The sequence below is a fragment of the Podarcis gaigeae genome, assembly GCF_964106915.1.
Source record: "Podarcis gaigeae genome assembly, chromosome: 1".
In the NCBI taxonomy this organism is placed as follows: domain Eukaryota; kingdom Metazoa; phylum Chordata; class Lepidosauria; order Squamata; family Lacertidae; genus Podarcis; species Podarcis gaigeae.
Genome location: NC_139678.1, coordinates 74,887,244 through 74,901,935, shown reverse-complemented (window position 1 = coordinate 74,901,935; position 14,692 = coordinate 74,887,244). Strand labels below are relative to the sequence as shown.

General features: G+C 43.7%; 1 protein-coding gene and 1 long non-coding RNA gene across 12 annotated transcripts in view; one reads left to right on the top strand and one right to left on the bottom strand.

The window, feature by feature from the left end:
* The window catches only part of TNNT3 (troponin T3, fast skeletal type), a 39,680-nt gene extending 26,543 nt beyond the window's left edge, over nucleotides 1-13,137 (top strand). For 7 of the 11 annotated variants that reach the window (XM_083723232.1, XM_083723231.1, XM_083723235.1 and 4 more), the window contains 10 exons: nucleotides 762-786; nucleotides 2,402-2,447; nucleotides 2,680-2,796; nucleotides 3,521-3,598; nucleotides 3,963-4,076; nucleotides 4,623-4,732; nucleotides 5,998-6,088; nucleotides 7,208-7,248; nucleotides 10,065-10,105; nucleotides 12,748-13,137. In XM_083723232.1, coding sequence (XP_083579358.1) covers nucleotides 762-786; nucleotides 2,402-2,447; nucleotides 2,680-2,796; nucleotides 3,521-3,598; nucleotides 3,963-4,076; nucleotides 4,623-4,732; nucleotides 5,998-6,088; nucleotides 7,208-7,248; nucleotides 10,065-10,105; nucleotides 12,748-12,845 — 761 coding nt within the window. In that variant the 3' untranslated portion in view covers nucleotides 12,846-13,137. The remainder of the gene's footprint in view (nucleotides 1-761; nucleotides 787-2,401; nucleotides 2,448-2,679; nucleotides 2,797-3,520; nucleotides 3,599-3,962; nucleotides 4,077-4,622; nucleotides 4,733-5,997; nucleotides 6,089-7,207; nucleotides 7,249-10,064; nucleotides 10,106-12,747) is intronic. The other 4 variants (XM_083723228.1, XM_083723230.1, XM_083723238.1 and 1 more) reach the window with 2 other exon arrangements.
* On the bottom strand, nucleotides 6,678-12,741 carry LOC310837377. The gene is made up of 3 exons (XR_014560513.1): nucleotides 12,586-12,741; nucleotides 8,886-12,551; nucleotides 6,678-8,718 (listed from the first exon to the last, which is right to left on the bottom strand). It is a non-coding gene; the product is annotated as an uncharacterized lncRNA (long non-coding RNA).
* Nucleotides 13,138-14,692: the final 1,555 nt, after the last annotated feature.

Below are 14,692 nucleotides of genomic sequence, written 5' to 3'. Positions count from 1 at the left end.
AATGTTTTTACCTTTACTGGCTTAGAAAAATCCTAGGCAATTCTTTTCCAGGCTTATCACTTTCCAAAGCAGAAATGTACAATATCTCCATTTAAGGCTGATACTTTAAAACCTTGCTGTGAGTTGGAGGGTGGGGAAAAGAAGAGTCTTGCTTCACAGTTTATTTTGCCTAAACATTATTGCTGTAAAAACAAATAGCCCTGCTTCAGCTGAGGGGGCGACATTTTAAACTTGATTCTTCATATTATTTGCCTTGTAAATTCAGAATCTGAATGTTTGGAGTTCCTAAAATAAGTCTGCGTTCATGATACCCTGACCAAATAGGCTCTGAGCTTTTTATTGCTGAAATCTCATTGCAAAAGTGACAAAGGTGGCACAGAAAGAGCATTGTATGACAGAATTCTTTGAATTCATACATAGCATGTGGTCATAAAAGACATTCAAGTTTCGAGAATCAGCACTCAATACGGAGAAGGAAGTTGCTGACTTCCTGATGCTATGTTGGAGCTTTCATGCAAGCTCTTGTTTTGTTTTTCTATACTGTTTTACTTCCAAGTAAAACTGGTCTGCCAAGGAGTGTGTCTCTATGAAGTGTCAAAGATATGATTCAAGTGCCCTTGGGATGATTCCATGAGAATGGACATCCCTTAAGATTCTTTTGCTTTAGCAGACCAGACTAGGATATATTGTTGTTCTAATATTGTCTTTCTCCATCTTTCCTTTCCTTGCTTTCTCTTTTCTTCATGGATTGCTATATTTAGAGAAGAAGCCCAGAGTTGTACCACCGTAAGTGTGCACTTCCAGATATTGAAAATACCGTTTGTTCTAAATAATCATGTTCCAACTTGAAGGTGGATTCAGCTAGATGTGCAGTGACTTTCGTATTTGGCTGGCTGAACTTCTCTTTCCCTTGTGATGATATGTGAACATCTCCTTGGAATATGGCAGGGAAGTTCTGCCAACCGAATGCAGAAATGTGCATCCAACTGGTTGCACTTATTTAAAGCATGGTGACCCTGTGGCCCCTCAGCTGTTGTTGGACTCAGCTCTTATCAGCTCCAGCTGGCACGGCACGGCTGGAAGTCAGCAACATCTGGAGGACCACAGGTTCCTTACCCTAATTTAGAATGTCCAAAGCCACTCTTCTGGTACCAACCAGCTATGCCCTCAACAGGGTATAGTGCCACAGTTCATGTCTAGAGTGGCATGGAATGAAGAAAGAAGAGGAATAAATCCAGAGTTAGGTAAGGAAACTGTGATGGCAGTGCTGATGGGGTACTTGGGGATTAATTAGTCATGTACAGTGCAAAGTAGAGTGCACTGGTCCAGGAAACATTTATGGTAAAGACAGACTTTGAGAAGGGATTGAAAGGAAGAGAGGGAGGAGGATGGAAGGACAGAGAAGGAAGGATATTCCAGGTGTATCGAGGCCTGAAAGAAGGTAAGGAGGACAACGCAGGCAAGGGATAAAAAGGGGGCATGGAGCAGTGGGAGTTAGAGAGGGATCGTGGTGTTATGTACATTAGTGGCAATGCCATCAATGCATATTAAGGATGTGTGTATTGGGGCTAGGGAATGAGTGGCATGCATTAAAGCAGATGACCTTTGACTGAGAGGAAGTCTGTGATTTCTCAAGAGTGGTGGCTGTGGACCAGTGGCCCTTCAGATGTTGTTGAACTTCCATCATTGCCACCCAGGGATGATGGGAGTTGTGGTTCAGCAGCATCAGGAGGGCCACGGGTTCCCCACCCCGGTTTAGATACTAGCTGGTTTATAGTAGCATGTGTTTACATATGGAAAAACTAGTTTTTCTCTGTTGCATACAAAGATTGACACAGCAAATCAACTATTCTGTAAAGCAGGAGTGTCCAACATAATGATTAAGGTATTAATCTAGCCTTTTTGGGATCTCTAATCCAGCCTGCAGCATCTTTGTCATACTTCATCCAAACTGATCCATGCACATCTCTATGGTGCCAGCACTCTTAGTAGACCAAAAAAGTCCAAATATGTCATGGTTATTGTATTTATGCTGCAATCTTTAAAGGATAGATATTTTATCAGATCTGAAGGAACAATATTTTCAATTTACCGGTAACTTATAATTGACATGCAGTAGATCACTTGGTGTTGAAATCAGGTGGAACTGACATTTTGTAGCCCAGAAATATTTGAGAGTGCTGCCGTTGGACATTTGTTAGGAGGTGAAATTGGTCCATCAACATTTTTTAGATTGACACCTCAGCTCTAAGTTGTCATTGTACTTAAGCTTTCCCAATTAGTGTTCATACAACCTTAATTTCAGTTACATTTTCTTCTGAATAGTTCTTTCGAATAGCATACCTCTCCTTGGAATGTTTACCTTTGATGCTTATATGCCTTACTTTCTCTTCCCCCAAAGGCTGACTGCTCCTAAAATCCCAGAGGGGGAGAAAGTAGACTTTGATGTAAGTATTGTTGGCTCCTTTCATTATATTTTAGACAAGAGGGTTAAAAACAGGACCTTCACCTCAATCCTAAAGACATATTCCTAATCCTGAGAGGAAATTGAGTGTTTGGGGTTTTAATTAATGAGGATGTGGAAGGATTCTTTGAGTGGGAAAACCCAAATAATCCAAATTGTTCCATTGTCACTGTTTGCATCATAGCCATCATTCCATCTTCTTTTTCTTACTCCAGGACATCCAAAAGAAGAGGCAGAACAAAGACTTGATTGAGCTTCAAGCCTTGATTGATAGCCACTTTGAAGCTCGGAAGAAGGAAGAAGAGGAAATCCTAGCCCTTAAAGAAAGAATTGTAAGTCTCACTGGTGTGGTCTCCACAATAATTTCTTCTCCAAGAGGACAGTGTACTGCTGCTCAAGAGTCCCACAATTTAGTTTTAATAGAGACACAATGCTTAATGGTTATATCCAACTGAGAGTAGAACCATTGAAATCAATTAACATTACTTATTTAAGTCTATTGATTTCAGTGAGGCTAGCCTTGAGTACAACCCAATGTACCATCCCTACTCTGTAACACAAAGGAGTGAATTTTTAAGAGCTAACACTTTTTTATCTAAGTATAATTGCACCTTTTTGTTTAGGTGGAAGGGATACCATCCAAATGAGCTTCTAATAACATTATTGTTATTTTGAGTGAGGGGGAATTTGATCCTTATGCTATTTTCTCATCTGAAAAAACCCCACATGACATCAAATCCACAATCCAAATGGGCATTGTAGTCTCTACTGTTGTCTGCAGCAGAGGTACTGCTTTATCCTTTGATCGGCTTAAATACAAGTGTTTTAGAAGGCATACAACAATTTTACCACACCCCTGTGGCTAAAGCAGACCCTAGGTGGAGGGACCTCCTCTAGGGATATTTTGGCTATCTGTATGAGATCACTGTTGAACCAATTTGGACTGTTTTACTCTGAGGGAAGTTTCTTCTGTCAAATGTTGTTCCAGCCAACAGTACATAAAGAGTCACAATGAAACATCTCATTGCTTCCTCTTCTTTTGCATGAAATAAACAGGAGAAACGTAGAGCGGAAAGGGCTGAACAGCAAAGAATCCGGGCTGAAAAGGAAAAGGAGCGCCAGGCCAGGCTTGCTGTGAGTTGTTGTTGTTGTTATTGTTGTTGTTGTTGCTTATTGAATCCTATACCCGAAGGTCTCAAGGTGTTTGACAGAATAAAATCAAGATATAAAACCACAAAACACATAATCAAAATAACAACCCAATAACCCCCCCAACCCCCCAACCCCACATTTTAAAAGGGCATAGAGAGACAGAGCAATCAAGAGACTTCTTCTGGCAGAGTTAGTCTAATACTTTTTGCTCCATTCTGCAGTCTACTGCTCCTGGTCTCCTTTTGGCTCCATCCCACAATGTACCATGGCCATTCCCCAAACTCCTTGTTCTGCACTTATGATCTCTAAGTCTGATGCTGGCTGTTTTCCTCTTGTCCCTTCGTAGGAGGAGAAGGCAAGAAGAGAGGAGGAAGATGCCAAGAGAAGGGCTGAGGATGACATGAAGAAGAAGAAGGCTCTGTCCTCCATGGGTGCCACATACAGCAGCTATTTGGCTAAGGTACATCCACTGTTTGACTTGAGGGAATGAAAATGTGGCAAATGGCACACAAGCGTAACGGCGCTCATCTGAAAAAGCCTCTGGTTAAGTGTTCCCTGTATCTTATGGGGGGGTCTCATCAGTTGCTAGGAATTCTCTAGCCACACATTGGCAAGAGCTCTGAAAAGCTCTTCTGCTTTCAAGGGAAGCCAAGGGAGCTTCAGGATCCACGCAGAGACACTTGGGCTTTGGTTTTCTCCTGTACAAATGCCAGCAACTTAGGTTTGCTTGACATCAGCCCCGCTGGGTCCTAAGGCCTTGGCATGGGCCCCAGCACTTGCCCCACAGTGCCAGGGGCTGATACTGGGCCTGCAGCCAATAGTCAAGACCAAAGAGCAAACCAGAACTGGAGGTCAAACCAGGGGGCAGGATCAAGAAGCAATCCAGGAGTTAGTCACGAGCAAAGGACAGAGCTGGAGGCAGAACTGGGCAAGAAGGACACAGGAATTCCTACCTACATGCATCCTGTGATATACTGAAAATGTTTGGGTTTTTTATTTCCCACAGGCTGATCAAAAGAGAGGAAAGAAACAAACTGCAAGGGAGTTGAAGAAGAAGGTCCTGGCAGAGAGGCGCAAACCTCTAAACATTGACCATCTTAGTGAGGACAAGCTGAGGTAAAATGGAGTTGTACGGAATGGAAGGAGTCAAGTGTATTTATCATTCATTCATTCAGTTTTGATCCTGTCCTTCCTTGCAAATGAGCTCAGCAAACAACCAAGGACTAAAACAATTCAATTAAATTCAGTTAATATAAAATAAATATTGAAATACATTATGAACATCTAGAAACAGTCACATGCCTGCACAGTCCATAATTGCAAGGTTGTCAAAAGGAAAAGGAACGCTTTTAAATTCCTCCTGAATGCTAATAATGTTCATGCACCTACCAGGAAGGGCATTTTAAGCTTCCGGATTATGGCAAGATCTCCCATGGTGGGGGCAGCCCTGCCGTCAGAACCCAGAAAAGCAAGGGGGCAACCAGGTTTGGTGGCACCTTACCCTTTGGCCATGGGTTTCAAAATGGGACTGGCCACCTCGATAGTACACTCCTATTGAAGGTAAAGGCAGGTAAAGGACCCCAGACAGTTAAGTCCAGTCAAAGGCAACTATGGGGTGTGGCGCTCATCTCACTTCAGGCCAAGGGAGCTGGCGTTTATCCACAGACAGCTTTCTGGGTCATGTGGCCAGCATGACTAAACCACTTTTGGCACAACAGAACACCATGACGGAAGCCAGAGCACATGGAAATGCCATTTACCTTCCCCCCACAGTGGTACATATTTATCTACTTGTACTGGTGTGCTTCGAACTGCTAGGTTGGCAGGAGCTGCGACAGAGCAATAGGAGCTCACCCTGTCACACGGATTCAAACCACTGACCTTCTGATTGGCAAGCTGAAGAGGCTCAGTAGTTTAGACCACAGCGCCACCCACGCCCTATTATATTCCTATTGATATAAGCACCCTTTAATAACCCATGCTTGTAGTATTGCTCAAGCATATCATTGTTGTCCTAGTTTTGTTCTTTTAGTTTATGTGAACTACTACAGGTTAATAAAATCTCAAAAGTGCCATATTCATATAAACAAGATGGCCCTTTACCTTTGCCAACCTGGTGCCCTCTAGATGTTTTGGATTACAACTCCCAACAGCACCAGCTAGTGTGGTGCATAAAACTTTGCCTTATAGCTACTAGTTCTTTGGGATCTGTGTAATCTCACTGTATACAAGTTGTACAAGTGACAATAAAGTATTTCATATTTCATATCTACGGAAGATGTGCTATGGGAACTTCAACTGTTATCCCCTTTCTTCTTCTTCTTCTTCTTCTTCTTCTCCTCCTCCTCCTCCTCCTCCTCCTCCTCCTCCTCAATTCACAGGGAAAAAGCCAAGGAGATGTGGGACTGGTTATATCAGCTGGAAACGGAGAAGTATGAGTATTTAGAGAAGATCAAGAGACAGAAATATGATGTGAGTAGAAAATGAGATCTTGGTTATTATTCTGCTTACGTCCAACACCTAAGTAGAAAATGGTTGCAATTCTCCTGGGAGAAGCGTAGTGTGTGGACTTTAAAATACCACTCTGAATTCTTATCAGTGGGATTTACATTTCATTTGACTCTGAAACTATTCGCCTAGAGTGGCTTTTGGTTTTCTAGCAGGAGAAGAGAACTTATGCCTTCATGATGTGCCTGGAAGGAGAGCATGAAAAGCGTTTTTAGCCCAATCCATGAATTTACCTGTCTCCATCATAAAGTGCCTTGAAGAGTAGAATGACTAATTTCATGGTTTTATTTTCCATCACAGAAACCAAGAGAGGTACCCTATTATCTCTATAGGTCTGTCAGCACTTTTCAGCACTGGATTGAAATATCGAGGGGTATTCTAATGCTGAACTCTGTTCTGATGTCACCTGCTTCTTTCACCCATGGATCATGTCACCTCCCTCACTTGTACTCATGTAGACAGAGAAACCAGCAACATGTCTTCTTTTGTCTTCCTAACCCTACATGACACCTGCCATATTTTTTATTTTGAAAAACAAACCCGTGTGTGTGTGAATGATCACACTGGATGGGAACATGGAAATATCCCAAATTTCTCTACGAACTGTGAGCATAGCCCCTGCTCTCCTGCCATGTGATAAAAGAGAAACCACTCTGTATCTGTGCAAAATTTAGTGTGCAAAAAGCTAAAGAACCTGCAGTCCATTCGCACGTTGCCAGGCCTATGCACACTGTACAGGTGGTACCCTCCTTATACATGTACGTGAGCTGAAGCCTAGAGAGGACTAGTTGTGCTGGGGGAGGACGGAACTTGACCGATGTGCACATCTGTCCCATCATGCTTGGACTCTGTTCTTTGACAGTATATAAGAATAGGGTATCTGTTGATGAACTCCCTGTTTAAGCATTTGCCTTGTGCTAGAATGTTAATGCAATCCTTTGCATTTTGCTTACCAGATACTATATAAAGCAGAGATTTTTAATGTGTTGCTTGGGACTATTTACCTCTTTCTGAGTACATACTGCAAACATCTGGATTTGAGAAGTACCCCAAAGCCAATATAATTATCTTGATCTCTCTTAGATTTTATCACTACGTTGCAGGGTGGAGGCACTGTCCAAGTTGTAAGTACAAAGAGTTTGCCCACATGACAAAAGCAGCAAAAAAAGGCTGTTTTATGTGCATGAGCCTCCTGCATGCCCAGAGTCCGGGTGCTCCAGGTTCACGCAGGACAGGAGGCTGGCACTCAGTTCCTGGCACAGAGAGCAAGAAGCTGAGCATTGGACATGGCACTGTTCTTTCCTTCCATTCACTCTCAGAGCAGGTTAAGCGGATGAATACGGGTGCAGGGTCACACATTGCTGAATATAGTGGTTGTGCCTCCGGACCTCTGGATTCAGGCACCTTGTAGGTTGACTGGATGATGGCAGCAAAACAGGGGGACTGGGAATGAAGGGCAGGGTCAGCAGAGAATTCTTGAATCCAGTGGTTATCTCAGGCTTCATAGAATGCAACCACAGAAATACGACGTCAGCCTCTTTCAGTAGAATTATTTCTATAGGATCTGAGCTGCAGTCCTCAGATTAATCCATGGGGTGTATTCCATGGGGAGACTGGTGAGAAGCAGTGGCTGGTTAGGGAGATTCTTATAAGTTTGCCCATGTCCTACAGAGAATCCAGAACTGTGACTGTGTGCAGAGCCAGAGAGACAAGTTTAATGCGGGGTGGCCATCCTCTCCTTGCTCTGCTTGGGAGCTTCCCACTGGCATATCTCTGGCTCCTGATGGGAACAGCATGTTGGATAGGGTGGAGCTTGATCTTGATTCAGCAAGCTAGTTCTTGCGACATTTTAATGCTTGAATTAGAAATAGAAAAGGGACAATTGTTTTTAACACAGGAACTAGGTAGGGGGCAGGGGCAGGTAGGCGAGTCTATAATAGAAGGGAAATAAGCAAGGCAGCAGAACAAAATTCATAAAAAAGAAAATACAAAGTTAGCACGAAAGTAAGGAAGAATGGAAAGAAAGCATTCTTGTTAGAGCAACAGCAAGCCAAGTTGCTGTTCAGTGCTTGCCTGTAGCTTGCCAATTCTGTTCTTCCCAGGAGATTGAGTGCCATGTCTGCTGTCTTCAGCTTACTGCAGGTTTAGCAATGAAGGTAAGTCCTAAACCCTGAGGCTAGGCTGACGAGCAAAGCGAAGTTGGTTCCTTAACAAATACCTGGTTTAAGAGCCATTAGGGAGTTCCACTAGGCAGATTTTGCCTGCAAAGTAAGTATATCCGGTGGCCAAGTTTTTCCTTTTCATGTCATTCCGTTGCTTCTGGTGTTAGAGTCTCTTTGCTTCTGCTTGCCATGGAAATCCAAGATGGTGGACAACAAAATCCAAAATGGTGGACAAGGATGAAACGTGAACTCTTGCACTGGTTTAAAGTGTGTTTCAAAGGACAAGAAATAATATTGCTGGGTGACCTATTCAAGGACTCCTGAGAATAATATAAATATGGCTAATGAAGAATTTTAACTATGCTGAATTTGCCAGGGTCTAATAGGACAATTGTCTTGTTTTCTCACCTTATTTCTTAGGGGCTGAGGAACCTATGCCACATGGCAACCAGAGTAACTGGAATTAAAGGAAAGGCTCATTAACCAAGCACACAATTAATTATAAAGATTCCCCCCCCCTGACTTCTGTCACAACTCAAAACACAACACCCCTCCAATAAAAAATGAGACAACCACAGAAATTATCAGAGCCTGGGAACTGATTTCAAATGTCTGTAGTTTATGCCTACTTCTGATATTTCCTTCCTTTACCCTTTGGGAGCTCTTACTTTGGCAAACATGTGGAGCATAGCATCAAGTGGATTACAGTACTTGACGACAAGTGGTACATCTGGTTTGGATGCACAGGACTCAGATTTGTGTGTGTACATTTCTGTGGGTCACCCTCACATGTGGCAGAGGAGCATAATAGCCTTTTTCTGTGCATTGGCTTCTTTCCATGTTGTAGCACAGTAATGTTTGGAGCCAATCATATGTTCCATGATATGTCCCAGCCATTGCCTTTCTTACCATGTGGAAGCAGTGGTGCTGCTGCTGTGGTAATATGAAGGGGATGTCACAGTCTTGGTAATGTAGCAGGTGGCTCCTTACAAGTGACATTCGCAGTTTTTATCATTTCATTTATGCATAGGAAAACGTCCATTGCCATAAGCTTATGGGAACACCGTAGTTTCTTTTAAAGGTTCTTTTGAGTCCTGTAGGGTGGAGGCTGATGTTGGCTTTGTGCTTCCAATGTGGCAGCTCCCAGGAGAAGCGTCAGAGTTAAGCTGAGCAAACTGAACTGGTTAAACTTCCAGCTTTGGAGTCTGTCCATTTCCAGCTCCTCTTCAACACAGGTCATTCTCTGTGTTCCAAATCAATGTTTGCTAACTGGCTGGTAAATCTCCAGTAACGTTTATGGGCTGGGGAAGAGGCTGCAACTGAGCTGTGAAGATGGGCAGGGGAAAAGGGGATGACATAACGCATACATAGACAGCTCACTTCAGGAACAGCACCATAATGCCTGTATTAAAATAAAAGCTTTCAAAATCTCCAGAGTTCCCAAGAAAGGTCATTTTTGATCTTCCTGTTCTTGTTTTCTTGCCATGATTTGACCAACCATAATGTAGTCAGGTTCCTTGAAATAAACCTGGATAAACACTTTAACAGCATTTCTTGCTCACTGGGGTGCCGTTATAAACATTTAACAACTTTTCTGGTAAGTTTACTGCCAGTTAGCAATGTCTTTGTCTCTCAGCTTTTCATCCCAAAGGGAAGACTTTAGGATCCCAACCTATCTACATGCAGCAGCCCTGCTGCCAGGTAACAACCACCCACCTTCCCTCCACTATGGGAAGCGAGATCACTTTTAAAAACCTCGTCACGTATGTTGTTTGCAGATCACCACCCTCAGGAACCGGATTGATCAGGCCCAGAAGCAGTGAGTAACCTCCTTGTCTCCCTCTCCCAGCCCAAAGTACAGAAAAATCTGCTCTCAACGCTTGTCGGCGGTCACTTCAGTTTTGCTGCCCTTCTTTTCTGCTGCGATGGGGATTGGGGGGGGGGGGTGAAGCAGGAATGACAAATTCCACCCCTCTCCCTTCCCTGTAGTAAAGATTGGCGAAACTGAAGTGAATCTTACCATGCGAAAGAACCCACCCCTTTTCCCGCAATCTCAGCAAAGCTCACCTGGGGCTGTGCTGCAGTTCCTTTGTGCTTTCTGATACTGCAAGGAACAGGATGTAATAACACTAATCTCATCCACGTTTGCCGGTACCACATGGACACCATGGGCCACCAACGGGTTCTTTTGAACTGGTCACCTGACCTTTTAAAAATTCCCCTTCCTCCTACCTAATTCAAATCCCTTCCTGCTTGTTTTGTTCCGTGTCTTCTTTGTTGCATGTGTCCACTAAGAAACCGAATGCATCAGAGATGAAGGCCACTGGGAGGGGAAGTTGTCAAAGATTGGGAATGGGTAGTTGGAAGAGTGGAAGAAAGAAGCAACTCTGTGCTTGCTTGTTCTTTATACACAAGTCTATACTGGAACACAGGATGAAGATAGGAAGCGGCCTTACATAGATTCAGGCCATTGGTCCACCAAGCTCAGTATAGTCTACACAGAGGAAAGGAAAACAGCCAAAACGACATGTCTCCTTATGCAGAATAGAATTAATTACAGATTTTTGTTTGTCAATCTGTGTCATTCCAAATGATTAAAAAAAAACAAGTATTAAGCGCTGGTGCCACTTGCCTCATGCTGAAGCACCTCATATTAATGAATAAACAATGTCAATTCCAGACAAGGTAAGAAAAGTAACAGCAGCATATTCCATTTGAGCGGACTTGTGGTCCAGATTTCAAAGATGAATTGAACTTTAAAATAATTTGCTTTGGAATGTGTGGCATTCTAAAGTAAGAAGTGGCTCTTTATTGTTAAATCAGAACACTTTAAAAAATAAAATAAAAGGAATATTTGAAAACTCTGAAGCAAAGTGCTCAGGGCTTCATGCTGTATTTCAGTATAAATTGGGACCCAGTGATAACAATGGCAACAGAACAGCCATTGAGATGGATCCAGAAGTTCTTGAGCTGGTCTGAAGCTTTTGCAAAGCAGCACTCCTAACAAGGCCTGCTGCAACAATGCAGTGCCATCATCCTCATAATCCATGTTTGCTATATGGGCAGTGCAGGTGGAGATGTTTGCTATATGGGCAGTGCAGGTGGAGCGATAGGATGCCAGTCTCTATTGTCTGAGAAAGCACTTGGCAGCCTCTTGTCTCTCATGTATAAGGTTTAATTTCAGAATAGAGTGTCCACCTGCATTAACTGACAGGTAAAGTATGCACTCTGTCTTCTCTGTGTGTATATGCATGTATGTCACTGTGGCAGATCCTCCCATAGGTGAACCTACTGCTGAACAAATCCACTGGTCTTGGTAGCAGCCATGTAAGCATTCAAAAGATACTCCTTGTTGCTGTTGCATCTGAATACCTTCCATGGATGAGTCAGTACTGGAGTTTTCCTAAGGAACCTTTATTCCAGGCAGTCCCAGGCTGCTAATCCAGGATAGTTTGCTGGGCAACTTGCAGTACCATCCAGCTATAAATAGTGTGCAAACTGTCCAGTAATTTCAGGAAGGAGCCTTATCAGGATGTGCATGGGGAGGTCAGGATTAAGCAATGAACAGGCATTGCAAGAGGGATCTGCTGTTGCCACAGTGCGGAGACTCTAACACTAGACTAACTCACTCACCTGGAACTAGACCTAGCTTATGGCAGAAAGGTAAGTGTTGCGCATGTTTTGGGTGCTGTTTTATCTGCTTGCAAAATAAAGGAATTTGGAAATCATTTGAACCACCACAGGAGAACTCCAGGACTATCTCCTTGTTTCCTGGATCCGGGGGGGGGGGGGGGGGCATGGAGAGAGAATAGGTGAATAGTTCCAGTAAAGATTAAAGGCATTTGTGCAATTCTGAAGAAAAAGTATTTTTGTGAACAGCCATGGTTCATCAAATAAGTAGGAAGCATGATGCACCATTGTTATCATTAATGGTTTAAGTCAAGAATCGGTAACTTCTGCATTCCCGGGGATCACTTTTTTGCGACACAGTGGTCCAGGAGCTGGAAGTGTATTTTACTGTCAGCATTGCCCTTTCATAAGTCCCCTGGCTACATAATAAACCTGGCACTACCTAGCTAAAAGCGCTTTCCAGCTGTGGGCTACATGTGCTTAGCAATGTATGAAATCCAGAGAGGTGTAATGCAATTTTCATTTCTGGAAAATCTGAAACTGCGGGCCTGTTGTCACTTTTTTTTAACCACATGGGGTGAGGTAAATTTGCTTTTGAGGCCAGCTCATACCCATAGATGGTCAGCTGGCCACCCCTTGTTTCAATGATAAAACGTAACAACCTGGAACTGTGTTTCATGCACTTTAATGCTGATGCACTCAGTTAAAGGGACATTGGATCTGGCCTGTTCTGGTGACGAGAAATGTTGAGGGACTCACCCACCGAAGGGTTGGTAAAGGATGTGTCTGGGACTGGCACGCTGACGTGTTTTTCTCGTATCTGTATTACAGCAGCAAGAAGGCCGGAGCCAAGGGCAAAGTTGGAGGGCGCTGGAAGTAAAGTTCTGGAAGGTGCCTGCAGGCAGAATCTTCAGCGGTGGCATGGCTAAAGATCGCTGGCCTCCCCTTTCCTCTTTAAACACAAATTCCGTTCCCTCGCCTGAGCAAAACCATAGTTGCAACATCAGCCTGGATTGCCTACTGCTTATTTCAAGGGCTCCCACATCTTCCAGAGCCAGCGCCCTGGAACGGAGATGACTCCCTGCTGACACCTCCTACGACCTGCTGTGTGTGTCCTTTTATTTTCCCAATCCCAGCCCTACACTGACTGCCCAGTAGATTGCAGTGTATGAATCACTTGGTTTTGTAAATAAAGTGTGACCGATAATGTACTTCAGCCATTCACTCCTGACTAGTGTCTTCATTTACTTCTATTCTGTGATTGTCTTAGAATGCATCCCTCCCCCCCCCCCCCCGCTCCTGAGACCAGAATGTTTATTGGCCCAGAGGGTTGCTAGAATTTAGCCACAGACCATGAAATGTGTGCCAGTTTACACCCAGCAAAGGCTACCACAGCAGTGGGGAACCTGAGGCCTTCCAGATGTTTCTGGACTTCACAACACTGCCAGGCTCAACAAGTGAGGCTAGGGATGATGGAAGTTGTAGTCGAACATCTGGAGGTATCACAGTATAAGTCATACTTGAATCCTATGCATATTTACTTAGAGGTAACTCCACTGAGTTTTCTTAGCTTTTCACTATGACTACTCTTCTTAAATCTGTTAACTTTGTTTCATTGAGCCTCTAGGACAGGGATGGGGAGCCTGTGGCCTTTCAGATGTTGCTGGACTCCAACTCCCACCATTTCTGGTCACCGGACATGCTGGCTTGAGGGCTCACCCATATTTCCATTTTTCCTGTGATTTCTAGGCAAGGATCCAAAATGTTTTTCTTTTGTCCAGGAAACTGCACATTTACAGCTGAATTGGAACAAACGTCACTCTGCAGAAAACCTGACTGATATCCACCTCCACCCCTCGATTCAGCTGTAAGCAGAGGGTTTTCCTAGGGAAAACGGTGTGCCAAAAGATGGACCTGCCTAGAAATCACGTGACAAGCAGATGTGTGGATGATCCCCATGTCTCATGGGAGCTCATGACCAATAAAATCTGAAGGGCCATAGGATCTTCCACCCTTGCTGTAGAAGAAATGGGGAGAGGTATGTTGAGGGTTGCAGCTCCTCTTAACATGATTTGCTATCCTGTACACTGCTTCCTTCACTTTACCCCCGCAGAACTACTTGCCAATAAAGGAAAGATAATTTGTTTACTAGCAGCCTCCTATCTAGTGAGGCTCAGGAATTCTAAGAGACAAGGGCGGAGGGGAACCAGTGAATTTTGAAGTCTGTGATTCAAATCAGTGCAATTTTGAAAAGTTCAGTCTGCCATTTTGACTCAAAGTAGTGCCCAGTTGTATCCAAGCATAGATGAAAACTAGTCCTTGAAATCACAAACGATCAGGCAAAAATTTAGAATATCGTAAGAGCTGTCCAAAGGTATCACAAACAAACAAGGTTCGAAAATATAAAGCAGAGGTGGCTGGCTGGAAAGATGGAACCACAAAAAATCTCATTCCTTTTTCAACACCCTCAGTCACATTCACAGACAAGAACTGCATAGCATTGGATTCAGCCAGCAGGACCCCATTGGTGTGCCTTAACTAGCTGTTTTGCGCACCTGGAAAATAGGAATTCCCTCCAGGCTGCAGCACCACACAAATGCTGTACAATAAGACGACCACCCGAGACAAGTTGGGCTCTGCACTCTCCGGACCTGCAAGATTTGAATGAAAACCATGTGGACAAGTCCTTTTCCAGAATGTGGCCGTAGGGTGAGGGAGCTCTGGCCTTTAAAGTTCAACATGCAAAGCATATTGTCAAGGATCTTTGGGAATGGCA